Here is a 17,441-nt window from a genome sequence, read left to right as displayed (position 1 = left end):
CTTATAAACAAATCAGATTTAAAAAAAACTGACCGGCACATGGTGCTAAATTTATTCAAGAATCAAATAAACATTGACATAAAAGTAACCGATGAAATTTCAATTTTGAGTTTTGGCCAGGTTTTTGGGTGAAATACTCCTGTGTGCGCTGGAGCTTACTACTTGATCGGAATCTTACTTTCAAATATCACATTGAAGATATTCAATCTAAATGTAATAAATATACTAAATCTCTTTATTCTCTCATCAACAGGAAATCCAAATTATGCCTGCGAAATAAGATGCTTATCTACAACAGCTGTTCCGACCAGCGATAATGTATACAGTTCCGATTTGGTCTAGCTGCTGCGTGACGAGGAAGAAAGCCATCCAGAGGATTCAGAACAAAGTTCTGAAGATGATTTTGGGGATTCCACCTTGGCACAGTACCAAAAATCTTCATTGGATTGCGGGCATTGAATCGATCGAAGAGAGGGCCAACAGAATCAACTCTAACTTCAGAGGCAAATCAATGCAGTCTTCCATTGCAGACATTCGCTCTCTCTACAATTAGTTTAATTTTAGGATAGTTTTTAGTTTTTGGTTTATTATTGCTATTTTTTTGACATTACAAGATGTTCTCCTACACGGATAAAAAAGTCTACTAGTTGTTAAAAAAATTCGTATGGTTGCCTTTTCCATGGCAATGATTTTCAATTCAACGTGCCATTTTACTTGATCAACATTGATATCTACGAACAAATCAGCGTTGCTGTAAAGTTGTTTTGGCTATCGAGGATTTCTCATCAGCTCATCGCTAATATAGCTAACATATGGTGGATTTGGCTATTTTATTCAGCTCAACTTAAAGATTCAAAAAATTACATTGGCGGTGCAATGCTTGACAAAAATGTGATAAATATTTGTCTGAAAATATATCCACAAATTATGCGCTGATGCTAGTGTGTTATTACGTTTCCTTTAATAATTAACCCATATATAAGGGAGTTATTAACAAGCGTTAAAATCCACAAGCAGCAACTTGAAAATAACAAACATAAAATTGAAATGAAAGTCATTCATTTTTTGTTTCTTTCCAAAAAATTGCAACATTGAAGAAATACTTGTTTGAGCTGGTAGTATAAAGAACTGAGTAATTTTCTTCATAATTATCCCACTTAAACCTAGTTGTCCAACAAGCAACATTTAATTCAAAGATATCATATTTATAAAGGAAAATTTTTCTACTAAAACAATAGTTATAGAAATCAATATCTCACGACTTACCTACTGCCACCATAGAGAATGCGCAACTATCACAGATATCAAATAAAAATCAAAGCCAAACCGCTTCCACTAAAGAGATTATTATTCAGTAAAAATGCCGCTTAAATCGTGCAACCTTTCAAATACAGCAATGATTTGGTTCATTGAGCCTCATGCTCTTCGGAACAGTAGTTAAAAATGGATTATGGTGTTTTCCAACTGGCAAGTGCTTTTTCAAATATGTTTAGATGCTGGCTTAACAGACTCAAGATGAGATCTATCAAGTGAGGTCGGCTTCTAGATCGAGCTTCATGAGTGTTGTAGGTTTGGTCTGACCCGGGGCTTCTTGGGGTAACTATGATAGCTTCAATGGAAACTGCTCGGCTACAGGTAGAAAATTAACATAAACGCTTACGTTTAAGTACGTGTCAAGAGCTTCGTGGAATTGTTTGGTCGGCTCGTTTGAAACTCCCTGAGCAAAATCTCTTCAACTTTTAATGAACCGGGCATGCTCAAAAGTGTGTTAACCAATGTAAGTATCACCGAAAAGCATATCCTGAAGTATCGACTGGGCGGGATTTCAATGATCTCATCCGTTTGGGGAAACTCCGGCTACGTTCTGTTTTGCGGGACACCTCAAAGCTTTGGGTGAACCGCATCATGAATATCATAAATCAAATAAAATAGTCAGCTATAGTATACATTTTAATGCATCAGAAGTTGACCAGAATAAACTTAAAAATATTAAATACTTAAGTAGCTACATGATTTAATTATGAGATCAGCCCACAAATCTTTGATAAAAATTGTATAACAAATTGAACCAAAGATAAGCTTCAATACAAAGAGTAGATAAATGGTGATTTCTATGTAGAGTGGTGTGCAAAAAAATAACAACGCCACTAAATTCTAAGCAAGATGCTTCCAACCCATGTAAGCTTGATTATTTATTTATTGAACTTTTAAAGTAATATGGGTGTGTGTGTGTAATAAAAAAAGAAGAATTTTATGGAATTATCACATTTTCAAAAGTGATGGACAGTACTACAAAAATATGAGCTATCAAAGAAAGGAAGAACATAAGGCTTGAATAACATGAATTTTTCGAAAGAAAATACAAAAGGCTTACAGAGAAGCAATAGAAAGCGTGGAGTGTATCGATAGAAGAATTACAAAAAACACAAAAATTACAAAACTTATATAAACTACAAAATATACAAAAATTATAAATGTAACAAAAATACCAAAATTTAAAAAAAAATACAAAATTACAAAAATTATAAAAATTAAAAAAAATACAAAAATTACAAAAATTTCAAAATAATAAAGATAACAAAATTTAAAATAAATTACAAAAATTTCAAAACCTACAAAAAATCAAAAAAAAAAATCACGAAAATAACAAAATCTACAAAAATTGAAAAATATAAAAAAAAATTAAATAAATTTAAAATTACATAAACTAAAAAAATTTATAAAATAACAAAGCTTACAGAAATTAAAAGATTACAAAAATTACAAAAATTAAAAGATTACAAAAATTACAAAAATTTAAAAAAATAACAAATGTTACAAAAAATTACAAAAATAATTATAACCAATTACAAAAATTACGAAAAATTACTGCAATTACAAAAAATACAAATACCTATCACCAAAAGTTACAAAAAATAGAAAATAACAAAAATCTTGAAAAATTACAATTTTTTTTTAAATTACATAAACTACAAAAATTACAAAAAAATACTATCACTATAACTAATTACAAAAATAACAAAAAACTTCCAAATTACAATATCTACTATTGTTATGCCTAATTTCAGAAATTACAAAAATAACAAAAACCACAAAAAAGACAAAAATTACAAAAAAAAATACAAATTACAAAAAAGAACAAACAACTTCAAATATTACAATCATTATAACTTATTACAAAAAATAAGAAAACCGCAGCAATTACAAATATTACCAAAAGTAACAAAAAAAATTACAAATATTTAAAGAAATTTAAAAAAAAAATTATTACAAAAATAACAAAAACTACAAAAATTACAATTACTTCAACTAATTACAAGTATTACACAAAAAAAATCAACAATTACAATTTTTATCAAAGCTGAGATAAACTGTATTTTCGAAATTTAAAGCAAAGATTAACATTCTGTAGAAGACACAGGTAAAAAAAATATCGATATTTGTAAGCTATTTATAAAATAACGTGTTAATGAAAATCCTGTTTCGTTTGGTGCCGAAGGATCAAACTTTTAGGCTGAATCCATTAGAACGTTTACATTTTTGCCAGTTGAAAACAAGTAGGTAGTGGAAAAACAAACATGGAATCATCATCTAGCTCCGACTTTTAAGGGTTTTCTACTGACTTGACCAGGATAATCCAAAGTCCCCAGATAGAGAAATGATGAAAATAGATTCAGGTGAAACTTCGTCGACAGGTTTATAAACATGAAAAATCTCATTGTTATGTATACGAAAAATTCTAAAATTATTATTTTTTTTATGGCAAATTTAGCTTACGTTAATAAGGATAAAAAGCAGACACGAAGCGCGTTAACAACAATTTTTTGGCAAATATATCTAAGAAAAATCTCTCGGATGAAAGTTCAGAGGATTCACATTTTTCGACAGGCTCTGATCATGATGTCACATATTTACTATCCCACGGAACAAACTGAAACTTACAATAATTATTATTATACCTTATTTCAAAAATTACAAAAATAACAAAAACTACAAAAATTACAAACAAAAATGAGAAAAATTAGAAATTACAACAAATACAAAAATTACAAAACTAAGAAAAATTACAAAAAATGACAAAAAATACAAAATTTACAAAATAAATAGAAATTACAAAAATTACAAAATTTGCAAAATAAAGAAATCTACTAAAATTGTAAAAATCATAAAAATTAAAAAAAAAATTCAAAAAACACAAAAATAACCAAATTAAAAAAAATCAAAATTTTAAAAATTACAATAACAAAAATCACAAAAAAATAAAAAATAAGTACAAAAGTTACAAAAATGAAAAAATAAAAACAAACAGAACAAAAATTTCAAAAATGAAAAATCCTTGTCCCAGTCAAGAATTTCGTTGACAGTTCGGATTTTGGCGGCTAGGCTTCGCCGCCACGAGTTTCTGGGTCTGCCTCTCCCTCGCTGCCCTTCTGGATTCCATTCAAGTGGCAGTATGTGCCCAATCCATCTCCCATTTACGCTCTCGAATCTCAATTTCTAGCGCCTTTTGATGACACCGGGAATGTAGTTCCTCGTTTGAGATCCAGTTTCACACTCGTTCAACAATACGGATTCGACATTTAAGTTGACTTCCGGAGTTCCGGAGACTCGCAAATGCAAATCAGGCCTCCTTTCTGATCCGGGTTTCGTTGTCTTTCATTGCAACCCCACCAGGCGTTATCTGGCTACCAAGATACTGGAAGCACTCGACTTTCTCAACTTGTTGTCCAGCTCCATTGTCGAACGATTCCACGACAATCTTCGGTTTATCTGTTGTATAACAGTGTTTCACTGTAATTGCATTATGCAGTCGACATATCTCTATCGAGAGAGTGTTCAGGCATGACGAATTAAGTCTCAATAAAAGGGGCTCATTCGAGTCCAGTCTGTGAAGCGAAAAACATCCAACTAATTTCTATCCGAACACTTCTCATATTTCAAGTTTAATAGTGCCCTTAAAACCTTATTAAAAAAACGTTAAAATATTATAAGATTAAAATATTAAATTATCTACAGTTAATCGATCCAGTCAAGATCTCATCCATTACGATGAGACAAAGCAACGGTGATCAAATACAACCTTGTCTCACTCCAGCAGTTACCGGAATTGGATCGGACAAGACACCATCGTGCATAACCGTGCACGAAAATGTCTCGTACTGTGCTTCGATGAGATGGATTATTTTCTCTGGGACTCCTCAACGTCTAAAAAATTACAAAAAAAAAAGAATAAAAATTACAAATATTACGGAAATGACAAACATTTTACAAAATAAAAAAAAATTTCATAATTTATAGTGTTCCTAATTGAAATCGCTATAACTCGTTTTCGCAGATTTCACGTACACTAAGGTCGAATTCACAGTGAGCGCGGTGCGAAGTGCGAAGCGAATTTCCAATTCGCGCGAAAAACCGCTTCTCATTGAAACACGTTGAAAAAACATCGACCGGCCACAGTGCAAGCGAATTTTCGTGCGAAGACCCGGCTGGATCGCGCGAATTCATCCTGTTCATCCGGACATACACTGAAAATATTTTCTCGGATATTTTTTATCGTAAAATGATTTATCAAAAAAATCTTTTTCAAAAGTTTATTTATTTAATTATCATTGCCGTTTCTGTGTTGGTAATGAAAAATGCGCGGTTTTTAAGCGCGGCTTTTCGAAAAAAAAAACGCGGCTTCATTCTTTTTCAATTGAAACAAATTATAACTGGCAATAAACGACCGGTGGCATGAAAGCCCCACAATATGTGTATAGGGTGAAGAGGCTGAACGGATAGAAGTTGGAATTTGTTATCCGACGCCATTTTGAAATCCAATATGGCCCCTTCCACTCAACTTTAAAATGCTGGAAGTGACTGAAAAGCACACGAAACTCCCACAATATGGGTATTGAATTAAAGTACTCAATAAGTAGAAGTCGAATTTGGCTGTCCGACGCCATTTTGAAATAAAAGATGGCGGTTCCCGCTTAATTCAAAATGCAATAAAGAACTGAAAATCGTATGGTCCATCCACAATATAAGAAATGAGTGAAAGGGATAAAAAATTTGATGAAAAATTACTGACAAAAATTTAACAAAATTTAAAAAAGCATGAAATGAATAAACAAAAATATGACAAGTGTTATAAAACTAAAGTAATATTGACAAAAATATAACAAAACTGTGGGAAAATATGAATAACTATTACTAAAATTAAAAAATATGACAAAAAAAATAAAGACAAATGACAAAACTTTGAATAAAACACGACAAATGTGGTAAAATAATTATGCCAAAAATATGACAAATTTAAAAAAATAGACAAAATATGAGGAAAAATTCACAGAAAAGCAGCAAAACTATGACAAATGAGAAAAATAATGTATGGCAAAATTATAATCAAAATTTGACAATATGACCTGACAGAACTAATATAAGGACCAATATTTGTCAACAAATTTACAAAAATGACAAAATAATAACAACAAATTTACAATAAAATCTCAAAAATCTGACAAAAAATAAACACAAAATTAAAAAAAAATGACATAATGTTGAATATGTTAAAAAACCATCCTAAGCAAATGTCCGTGAGTTCAAATACAAGAGTAATCATCGAATGCAGTTGTACTGGGTAAGACTTTCAGCACTGACCACACTGACTTGACTCTTAGAACAAAAATTCAACCATTTTCTGTCTAATTTTTTGTTGTCAGATTTTGCAGGTTCGCAATACCGACGGCAGGTGGCGAACCTGAAAAATTTGACAAAAAAATGCCCTGTAGGAAAAATGGTCCTGTTCAGCCCGATTTTATCGTAGAAATTGCGTGTTTTATTTTTAAAGTTGGGTGGCATTTCCTAACTGGGGTAGCATTTCTTCAAATCGATCCATGCGCACTCTGGAATCGACATTGCGTACTGTTGGAAAAATGATTTTTTTTTTGTTTTTTTTTCTGGAAAACTTATCCAGAAAACGAAATCGAGTGTCCAGTCAGTATGGTCAGTGCTTTCAGTATGAAGAGAAGATGTTAAATCGATTAAAATCGAACGAAAAAAGACAAAACTCACAATCAAATGAACAAAAAATCTGACAGAACTATGACAAAAATACGACAAATGAAAACATGACAAAATTATTACAAAAATTAAAATAAAATGACAAAAATCTTACAGTACTATAACAACCTTTGTCAACTGTTTGTCATAATTTTGTTTTCTTATCGTTGTTTTGTTAAATTTTTATCATATTTTTTCATAGCTTTGTTACATATATGTTTATTACATTTGTAAGATTTTTTTCATAGTATCGCCAGATTTATGTAAGGTACACCGGGGCAAGTGCAAACGGTTTTCACCATAGTTCAACTTTCACATGTCCTAGAAAAATATGTAAATCTTCAAAAATTATCAATTATCGTTCGTTGCATCATTAAAATGGTTCTCAACAAATTCCCGTAGAAAGTGAAAAATTAAAAAATTTTGGTAAAAAGAAACGGCACTTTTGTGAAAAAATTTCTAAGTTTGCACTTGCCCCGTTTATGGGGGCAAGTGCAAACGCAATGCTTTTTCCAAACTTATTCAAAGATGCGTCAGTGTATCGTTACTAAAACGAATTTAATACATGTTCCGGTAAGTTTTATCAACTTTTTTTTGATGTATTTGCTGTTTTTGTGCTATATTAATTACTTTTTAGAACTTCAGTTTTGCTGACTGTTGTTTGAAGCAAAAGACCTTCATTTGCCAAGGCATTACGGAATTTTGAATATCCGCTTCAGATACAACACTTTGGATACCCTTTCTGACCACTCTAATATAATGATGAACCATTTTTGAGATGATTTTTTTTTAATGTCTGATGTTACACGGCTTAAAGGTGCGTTTGCACTTACCCCGGTAGTGTCGTTTGCACTTGCCCCGCAGTGTGGGTTGGCAGGAGTGAATATTATTTTCACAATTTTTAGAGTCTACTGAAAATTTATCATAAATTTTCTGCTTTCACCTGAATATCAGTCCCAAACACTCACCTTTCGGCGAAAAATCGGATTTGAATGCCCTTTTTTGTAGCCAAAAAAAGCAAAACAAAAACACACTTTTCATGTCTAGTACGTACTTGAATTCGTGTGTAATCAAACAGTGCCGTGTTTTTAGTGAAAAATTTAAAGAAAGTTTAGTTTATCTATGTCAGATTGTTGGTTTGGACAACAACAACAACTTCTAGAAGAAGAAATATTTTTTAATTTTTTTGTAACGGAGGAAAGTTGATCGTTTGCACTTGCCCCGAGTTTGCACTTGCCCCGGTGTACCTTAATTTTATTGCAAAATTTTGTCATATTTGTAAATTTTGATTAGTTATAATATTTTTCATATTGTTATTTCAATTTTCATATTTTCCATAATGTTGTCAAGTATTTGTTAAAGTTCTTATTTCGAATTTTGGAATTATTGTTAATTTTTTGTTATTATTTAGTCAACTTTATTAATTTTTGTCAGATTTTTTGAAAATTTGGTCAAGGCTTTGCCATTTTGATGTCAAATTTATCATAGATTTGGTATATTTTTATCATATTGTAATATTTGTGTCACCTTTGTCATATTTCTATCAAAGTTTTGTCAGCGTTTCGTAATATTTGTTGTTATTATATTGTAATTTTTTTTTCATTATTTTGTTATATTTTTGTCATAGTTTTGGTAGATTTTTTTTCTTGCGATTTTAAGTCATTTAAAATATTTAAAAGTTGAGCGAAAGCTGCCGTATTGTATTTTGAAATGGCGTTTCATAGCGTCAGACTGCAAATTTCGACTTTTTCTAATTAATTCTTCTCACCTAATATCCACATTATGCTTGTTTTATGCGATTTTCAGTCATTTAAAGCATGTTGGTGTTAGGCTGAAGCCGTCATACAGGATTTGGGTGTCAAAAATCTATTCTCCGACGTACTCATAAAGTCCAGGCAATTCATGACCTTGAGATTCCTTTTCATAATCCCCGCGGTCCTAGAACGCGCAAGGTTTTTCCGAGTTAACGTGGTTTTTCGGAATTAACGCGGATTTTTTTTTTTGGCGCGGTACGTATCCCTCGCTCACAGTTTTGATTCTGCAAATTAATTTGCAAAGATTTTTTCACAAGTGATTAATTTTTGCAAAACAGAAGGTTTTTTTTTCAGTGTTGAACCGCTTCGCAATTCGCGTACACTGTGGCCGGCCTTCAAAAATGAACTTGCGAAATTCATCCGGTGAATGAATATTTCGCTTCGCAGTTCGCTTCGCGCTCACTGTGTTCGTACCCTAAGAGCAAGTTCACTGGTTGAGATGAAGATGGAAATTTCGAAGGTTTACAACACATCACAACACATTTGCCGTACACCGGTGTTGGGAAAATCTGATATTCAAACAGTTTCGCGCTGCAAAATTTGTATCGTATAACACTTTTTGGCTGAGGGTGATATAAAAACACGATGTTTTGCAGCACCGAACCGAGTGATAGAGTCGGCGTTGCAATACAGTATTCGTGCATGAAACGCTTCGGTACTGCCATCTATCTTATGCTCAAAACCTCAGTTGAGGGGAAAATATAGGAAATTGAGCAATTTCAGGATTTTAACATAAAGTGATATTTTCTTTTTTTCTTAAATATTTTATCACTTGAATTGATACGAATTGCAAGAAAGTAAATAAACTCTTTAAAACTTACGGCCAATTTTTTTCATGCCCTTGCCAATCGAATACATTTTGAGGCGCAGAGATGCCAGATAGCTGGGTGAAAAATAAATTCTGTTTGTTTTGCTTGAGCGATTTTCGGGAGTAGGAAATTGTTTCGCTTTTTTATTTGAAAAAGATATTCCGTCGGAATGTCCGGTAACAAGTTCGGAACGCCGTCTTTAATGGATCCATCATCTTAAGAAAACGGAACCCTCGCTGTTAATTCGACAAGTGTCAATTAGATCAAACGTAGGCGTCGCGTCGTATCGGAAGTAAAATTTGGCTTGTGTCTGAAATACCTATACTTTTCATTTGTCACATACTTAATTATCACTTTGAAAATGAAAGTTTTAGGAAGAGTTCAAAAACTTTATCAACTCGTGTAATCAAATGCACTCCAATTAAAAACTCCTAATTCTGCAGAATACAGTTTAATATTGGAATGCATTATAACTTAAGAAATACTTATTTATGCATATATGTAAATAATAAAATTTTCATATTGACACTACTGTTCAAGTTGATGATAAAGTAAAATGAATTTGATTTCAATTTTCAAACGGTGAATTCAAAATACAAAAAGTCAGTAGAATTACTGAAAAGCAAATTCTCTTGGCATCGCTGGTTGCTTTCGATTTTATACCTTCGTATTCTATCACACCGGTGGACTGCCAACATTTTTGGTCTATATTTCACGATAGAAAAATTCCCATCTGTGCTACAGACGTCAAATTTCCTACCACTTTTTCCCAACACCATTGGACTTGCTCTGAAACAAACGAAAATAAAAACTCATGAATTTTCAGCAAATCAAACACCTTCGAACAAACCTGAACCAGATGATATTTCTATTTCGTTTGTTTTAACTTTGTTTTCGAATTTATATAAATTCTCTTGTCTAAAAACTATTCAAGAAAAAAGGCATTTGAACTGGTCTAACATTTGTGCCAATACTGCTGTTCGTGTGCATTCTTTGTTTTGACACTAATTTTGTTATTTTTGTGAGTCGCGGTAAATAATTTTAAAATTCAAAGTTTTCAAATGGATTTCCATCAGTTTCGGATTTCAAATGTAATTACCTATACCTGTATATAATTCTATTACATTTTATAATATAATGTTACTAATTTTAGTGTCCGCCCAATGTATACTACATTCCTGATTTCCTAACTTCACAAGAAGAATCTTACATTCTTTCAATGGTGGAAAGAACTCCCAAACCTCGGTGGACACAATTGGCCCACAGACGGCTTATCAACTATGGAGGTGTCCCCCACCCTAAAGGCATGATTGCAGAAGAAATTCCAACTTGGCTTGCTAATTATGTTGACCGAGTGAACCAACTTCAACCGAATGTTTTCGAGAGTGATCGGAAGGCCAACCACGTGCTTATCAACGAATATCAACCCGGTCAGGGTATAATGCCGCATCTGGATGGACCTTTGTTTTATCCTACGATAACGACCATTTCTTGTGGATCACATACAGTTTTGCAATTTGAAGACCAAAGCGACGAACGGCGTCCGGTTGCAAAATTGTTGGTGGAACCGAGAAGTCTTCTGATCCTGAAGGACGACATGTACCACAAATATTTGCACTCAATTGCCGAAACGGATACCGATGCAGTTGATGGCAGTTTGAACAATTTGAAACACTGCGAGGGAGTTCAGCTCGGCGATGTGTTGCCAAGAAAAACCAGAATATCCCTCACCATTAGACATGTTCCAAAAACAACGAAAATGAAGCTTAAACTGTTTTGAAATCAATTGCGGTCTTTATTCGTATATATTGTCAATCTTTCCAAGACTGATTTCCCTGGACAAATAAAAAACTAGGTACATTGAAATGATAAGTAAATTCTCTATGTCAAAACAACCAAAAATTGACTACAAGCAATTTCTTCGAGCATTTCTGCGGCAGGCGTAAGATTCTAGAGTTGATTATCCTTTTACCGATTGCAGACCTCAAGGCGCCGAAAATGTTGTATCTTTTTTGCATACAGTTCAGCTATTTCGTATTGTGATTAAGAAACTACCTAGGTATTGCTGATCCACTCTTTTTTTCTATTTCTGCGATAGCTGATTTGGGCTCCCGTAGGGTACCACTGTAAAAAAAAATTACAGTATTCATGAAAAAAATGAGCATTGTTCTACATAAGGATTATTTATCGACTGAAATTAAATCGGATGAACAAGCGGAAAACATTGAAAGATGATTTAATAAAAAGTTGTCAAACGAACATGTACACCAAATATTATTATCGGATTACCTATTGTTTATAAAACAAAAAAATGTGTTTGCCTTGAGCTTGGTCAATCAGCGGTCAAAATCACGGAAAAATGAATAATAAAAAAAAACCTGTTTGCGATGGGGTCAATCAGCGGACAAAATCACGAAAAAAAATGAAAACCTGACAAATCGCACAAATTTCGCAGTTATGAGTGCGCAGTTCAATTTTTTGCGATGCGAATGGTATTATTTCCTATAATATATTTTTCACCGTACACAACTCCTTTTTTTAACTTCTCATATACGATTTGTTACATTTTAACGACAACATAATTGAATTCGACCAGCATATAAAGTATCAAAGGCGCATTTATCGCATCAAAAATCTTCTTCATGCCAAATTCGTTAATTCTCGGGCTATGGAAAAATGTGTTTTCAATAACGTAGATTGTTTTTTGTTTTGTCTGGGATTTTAACACTCGTAATTAATTCAATCTCAATGAATTCTAAGAATAATAATATTTCATTCCGATGACTTAATGTTTTGTCCTCTCTTGCAAAATAATGATTTGAAGATTGATTCAAGAATTTACTTCTTAACTTTTCAATGAAATTAGTGAGTAAAAGTGAATTTTTTAACTGTGTTTACTGCTCCGGCTAGCCTACCGCACGGAAGGCTACCGTCGCGCGATTAGAAATTTTCCCAGTAACCGCAATACTACAATTTATCGATCCAATGGCAAATTATCGTAATAAGTACATTAGGTACCTGATTGTGTTCTCAGTCTTTCGAAAATCATGTTTTTTTTTGCTATGATTCAATTAGATAATTCTTACGCTATTAAAAAGTTTGCGTTATCTTTCATTGTTCACAGATATTACTACATCGGATTCTTCATTATTTGAAAAAGTTTTTTCTTTACGTACATTGACAAACTCATACTCATTTTTTCCTGGTTGCAAAAATGTTTTATTGTCTAGCTTATCTTTTCCGGCGATAAAAGTACAATGTGATCGTTTTCCGGACTCATCAAATCATCTACGCTCAATACCGGTTCTTCGTCACATGACATCTTTTCTTCTAACTGCTCATGTACGTCGTCTTCGATTGCATCTAGTTTGTTTTGAAGCTCCACAATCGATCGCATAAGAACGGTAAAGTCTTTCTTTTTCGTTTGCAATTTCCGCTCCAGGGAGGCTTTTTGTCCTTGTAGTTCATCGAGCTCTTTGCGAAGTGTATCCAGTTCTTTGATGGTATTTTTGCGATCAGGTTGTTGGTTGATAATCTTCGCCAACACATCGTACTCCATACGATTTTTGCGAATCTTTTTGGCCAACACTAGATTTTGTTTGCTCTGAACTATTTGAGTTTTGGCGGTCTCGATTCCAGATTCAATGGTGTCCGATATGGTGGCGTAGTTTTTTAGTTCTTGCTGCATCACCTTGGCACAAAAGTCCGTTTTTTTCATAGCAAATTCGCATTGAGCTAGCTGAGCCAAAAGTCGATCATGAATAGCTTGACTGAAAATGTGAACCACTTTAAAACTAATTTCTTTACCAAGTATCATGAAATTTACCTGTTCTCTGTCGTATCCGTGGAATTGCACCATTTTACGAATGTTTTGAGCAGATCATTCAATCTGCGATCATCACCTGTTCCATCGCCATCAATTTGCAGGCGACGCCGAATAACTTCCTCTGAAAACAAAATTATAAAAACTTAATACACTGCTACAAATATTGATACGAAGTAAGCTCACCGTCAGACATGATAAAAGGTTTGTTGCCTTGACCTAACGATAAGTTTTACTGTAGAAATTATTACAATTTTAATCACTTTATTACAAACTAAAAGTCGGATGCTCGAGGGAAATAAAACAGCAAATGCCGCGATGAAAAACTTTTTTTGATGATTGTTTACCTGTCAATCCAATGATCGTCATACACACTAAGATTTTCATAGCTATAATTGGTTAAAAATAATCAAAACGAATTTCGGCGTTTCTCATACACAAATTAATGAAGAAGTTTTCTTCAAATTTCATTTTTTACACATTTTCTGGTACAAAAAAAACATTCCATAAGTTTAATTTTTCTTGAAATTAAGATTTTAAAAATTTTCATTAGGATTCTATAAAATTTTAATAGGATTCAATAAGATTTCAATAGGATTCTATAAAAATTCTAAGAAAGCCTATTCCTGTTTTCCGATGTCCGTGAGTAAGAGCTCAAAGCGAATAAACATCGGACAAAGTTGTACCGGATAAGTAGCGAATGTCATTTAATATGTTAAATACTATAATCGAAACAAAAAAAACAGAAAGATAAACTGCTCAAAATCATATTTTCAAGAGTTGTTTATTTATAAAATAATTCCATGATTTGATTATTATCTAAGCTTTCAGTTTTAATAATTAATAGCAAGTTGATTGCAAATCGTCAATAAACATCACAAAGAAGAAGAAGAAGAATGATTTATAGTATGGTGAAACCAAAAATGATTTGGAACTGTTATATTTACAAAATCCTTTCATCATTGAGTTTATTCATAAATCAAGAAAACCGCCCAGCCTTATTTTTGATCGATTTCGAGCATTCCAATCTTTTCACTCACCATATTTTGAGCGTGTATATCAGGGGTGCCAGGTGGTTTCGTCAAAAATCAGGACAACGCGAAGTTAAAAATCAGGATTTTTCAGGACACCTCGTGATTCATGAAAATAATAAGAATTTCTGCTTAGATTGCATAAATAAAGGCGCAATACAGGTGCTGTTAACGCCTTGATTTATGCAACAACAGAACGCAGCTTGTTGGCCGGCCGGTAGTTCATATCGAAAAACACCATTTAAATAGCATCTGATCCGAAGATAACCATCTGTTAAGTGGGTTTAACTATTTTATAACCTATTCATTCAATTTTCTCATACTTTAGCTGTAAATTCGATCATATTTAAGAAGTTTAATGAAAATCAGGACAAATCAGGACATTTTATTGACAAATTTTCACAAATCAGGACAACTCGAAAGTTTTTGAAAAATCAGGACGGTCTCTCGAAAATCAGGACAAATCCTGATAAATCAGGACACCTGGCACCTCTGGTGTATATTTCGTCTTTTTCCTCGATTTTTTCTCTTCTGTCATGTCAGAAAAAGTATAATGGCAATCGTCCGCTCTTATCTGCTGGTTAGATACAGAAATTCAGTGCTAGCGCAAAGGTTCTTCTCTTCAATGTCCAACAAAGTAAGTATTTCCGACCTATTGTAAGAATCAGTCGTGGTAATAACGAAATTAATCATTTATTCTTGATTTTTATTCCTCTCGTAACGCTCTTCCGACTTGTGCAACATTTTTCACATCGCGGACGGTGTCTTCGTTTTCTTCATGTTTTCCCTGCCAACCATGTAAATTGGCTTCCCATCGCGAAACGTAACTTTTTTTTCCAATATACCGCCAATTGTGCTTGCAAAATGGAACACCTCATTCGAATATAATCAATCCGATAGCGAGGTCTAGTGCTTGGCGTGTATTCTTCTGAAGGTAATGACGATGTGAAGTTCACCAAATTTGCCGAAAAATACAACGAATCCACCGCCGGGAAGCTGCTTGAGCAGATTAAGATGTAAGTACCGCTTTCTTTTCTTGTCGCTCTTGATGCGACACCATTATTGGATGTACGTACTTATCATCACTTTAACCTTTTATGTCCATCATGGAAATTAAGATACTGTTGTGAAGCATGTAAAACGACAGCGATAAAGTTTGGCTAATTTGAACAATACATTTTCATATCATATCGCTCGACTAATTCGTTGACAAGAAAAAAAAAGGTTAAATGATGCATATTCAACCTGGCTGAACAACTCCCATGATGAATGGCATCTTCTATCTTTCAAGTATAGTGGAAACCCCACTCATCGCACTGCCATGCGTATCAGATAACTTATTCAGAGGTTACAATGTCATTTTTTTTTCTTAAATTAAATAACAAAAATACACTGTTCGTAAAAAGCACCTTAAGTCCTGCATCAAATGGATTAAAACTGATGTTAATTTGATACATTATCCCTCACATTGCATGCTAAAAATAATCATTGGCAGTGCAGTGCGGGTGACCCGCAAAATTTGAGCCCGATCGGACAACGAAAAGGGGTCGCGCAACGAGTCTGAATTTTGTATGAGATTTTAAGATACATATTTCATTTGGAGGATGGTAAAATAACTGGTATTGCATTATCAATTTTTTTTTATTACCAGCCAATTTCTTTTGAATACGGCTTTTCTTAAAAGCTTATTACCGACCTTTTTTCTTACATACACACATTAGGGTGGTGCAAAAATATGGGTTTGTCAACCCTATCCCTATTCAAAACCTTGGGTCTTAAATTGTTCGTTGGTCTGACAGAATGCCAAATTTCAGCTCATTTGATGATTAACTTTAAGGGTCGCTAAAGTGTTTATGGAAATTTGACACCATTTGTTCTTAATCTTAACCGCTTTTTAGGCACTAACTTTTATGCACATTAGGGTGGCCCAAAATTGTACTATGTCTGGGATTTTGGGGGCTCAAGCTTCAAATGATAGCTTTGGGTGTAAGAAACAATATTTTATATGGCGGCGACTCAGAAAAATGATGTTTAGAGGTCGCACTGGTTCGATTTTTGGAAAAAGGCCATTTTTTCGTCATTTTGTCCTAAGAACATTTTCAGATCTTGAAGAAGTATTAAACATGTGTCTCTAATATTTTTTAAATTTTCTTTGTAATGAAAGTTTTAAACTAAAAATTTATTGGGACTGTTTTGGACTCTCAATTTGTATGTATGATTTTTTAAATTACGCAATACTATGATTTTTTGTAAAAAAAATTATTAAAATTAACAAAAAAGTGTACTTTGGATTAAGATTTTTCATCAATATTGAATTCAAAAGATGCGCGACGTTATGATGTGCAACTTTGCAGAAGAAAGTGTATAGCTATGATTTATATAGCTTTTTAGGCTCTAACTTTTATGCACATGCATCGATTGTTCTACAAGTTTTCATAACCTATTACATTGTGAAATTACACATAATTCCTTCTAAAACCGTAAGATGAAAAAGTAATTAAGGGTAGAAGTGAGGTATGTCCATCTCGAGGGTATGCTAAATAAGCATCGAGACTTGAAAGTAATGATTAATGTTTGTCTTTTTTATTTTTTATCATTGGGATTTCAACATCTATCGGATCAACCATTCATCCCTTATCTATGCCAATATTCTCTTAATTGACCAAACCCCTACCACGATCTCCGTGGACAAGGGTGAACTTTGCTTAAATAAACTACACTACCTATTTGAAATGCAAAATAATCCATGCCTAAACGTTCCAACTCCAGAAAACCTAAATTGAAAGGATATCACCGCAATGAAAACCGAATTTGATACAATTTACAAACATATAAAAAACGCGATTTTAAATAAATACAATGCAGGAAATCAATAATGTTTTTACAATAAACTAAGCTAAATCTAGACATGATTATTTGTACA

The 17,441-nt window shown here is 33.0% G+C and overlaps 3 protein-coding genes across 4 annotated transcripts in view; 2 read left to right on the top strand and 1 right to left on the bottom strand.

Moving 5' to 3' along the window:
* The first annotated feature begins 10,647 nt into the window (after window positions 1-10,647).
* Window positions 10,648-11,530, top strand: LOC129755970 (alpha-ketoglutarate-dependent dioxygenase alkB homolog 6). The gene is made up of 2 exons (XM_055752697.1): window positions 10,648-10,755; window positions 10,818-11,530. Exons 1-2 carry the CDS (start codon window positions 10,726-10,728, stop codon window positions 11,442-11,444), a joined length of 657 nt encoding a protein of 218 aa, XP_055608672.1. The 5' UTR covers window positions 10,648-10,725; the 3' UTR covers window positions 11,445-11,530.
* A 1,314-nt stretch (window positions 11,531-12,844) lies between these two features.
* On the bottom strand, window positions 12,845-13,833 carry LOC129756373 (THO complex subunit 7 homolog). Its single transcript, XM_055753229.1, has 3 exons — window positions 13,674-13,833; window positions 13,491-13,611; window positions 12,845-13,434 (listed from the first exon to the last, which is right to left on the bottom strand). Exons 1-3 carry the CDS (start codon window positions 13,681-13,683, stop codon window positions 12,891-12,893), a joined length of 675 nt encoding a protein of 224 aa, XP_055609204.1. The 5' UTR covers window positions 13,684-13,833; the 3' UTR covers window positions 12,845-12,890.
* Window positions 13,834-15,008: 1,175 nt separating this feature from the next.
* Window positions 15,009-17,441, top strand: part of LOC129758656 (cytosol aminopeptidase-like) — a 35,861-nt gene continuing 33,428 nt past the window's right edge. The window contains exons 1-2 of one of the 2 annotated variants that reach the window (XM_055756223.1): window positions 15,009-15,155; window positions 15,419-15,534. In XM_055756223.1, coding sequence (XP_055612198.1) covers window positions 15,072-15,155; window positions 15,419-15,534 — 200 coding nt within the window. In that variant the 5' untranslated portion in view covers window positions 15,009-15,071. The remainder of the gene's footprint in view (window positions 15,156-15,418; window positions 15,535-17,441) is intronic. The other variant, XM_055756220.1, reaches the window with a different exon arrangement.

This window comes from Uranotaenia lowii, chromosome 3 (genome assembly GCF_029784155.1).
Source record: "Uranotaenia lowii strain MFRU-FL chromosome 3, ASM2978415v1, whole genome shotgun sequence".
NCBI lineage: Eukaryota > Metazoa > Arthropoda > Insecta > Diptera > Culicidae > Uranotaenia > Uranotaenia lowii.
Note: the sequence above shows the minus strand (reverse complement) of the source record. Positions and strands in the feature narration are given on the sequence as shown.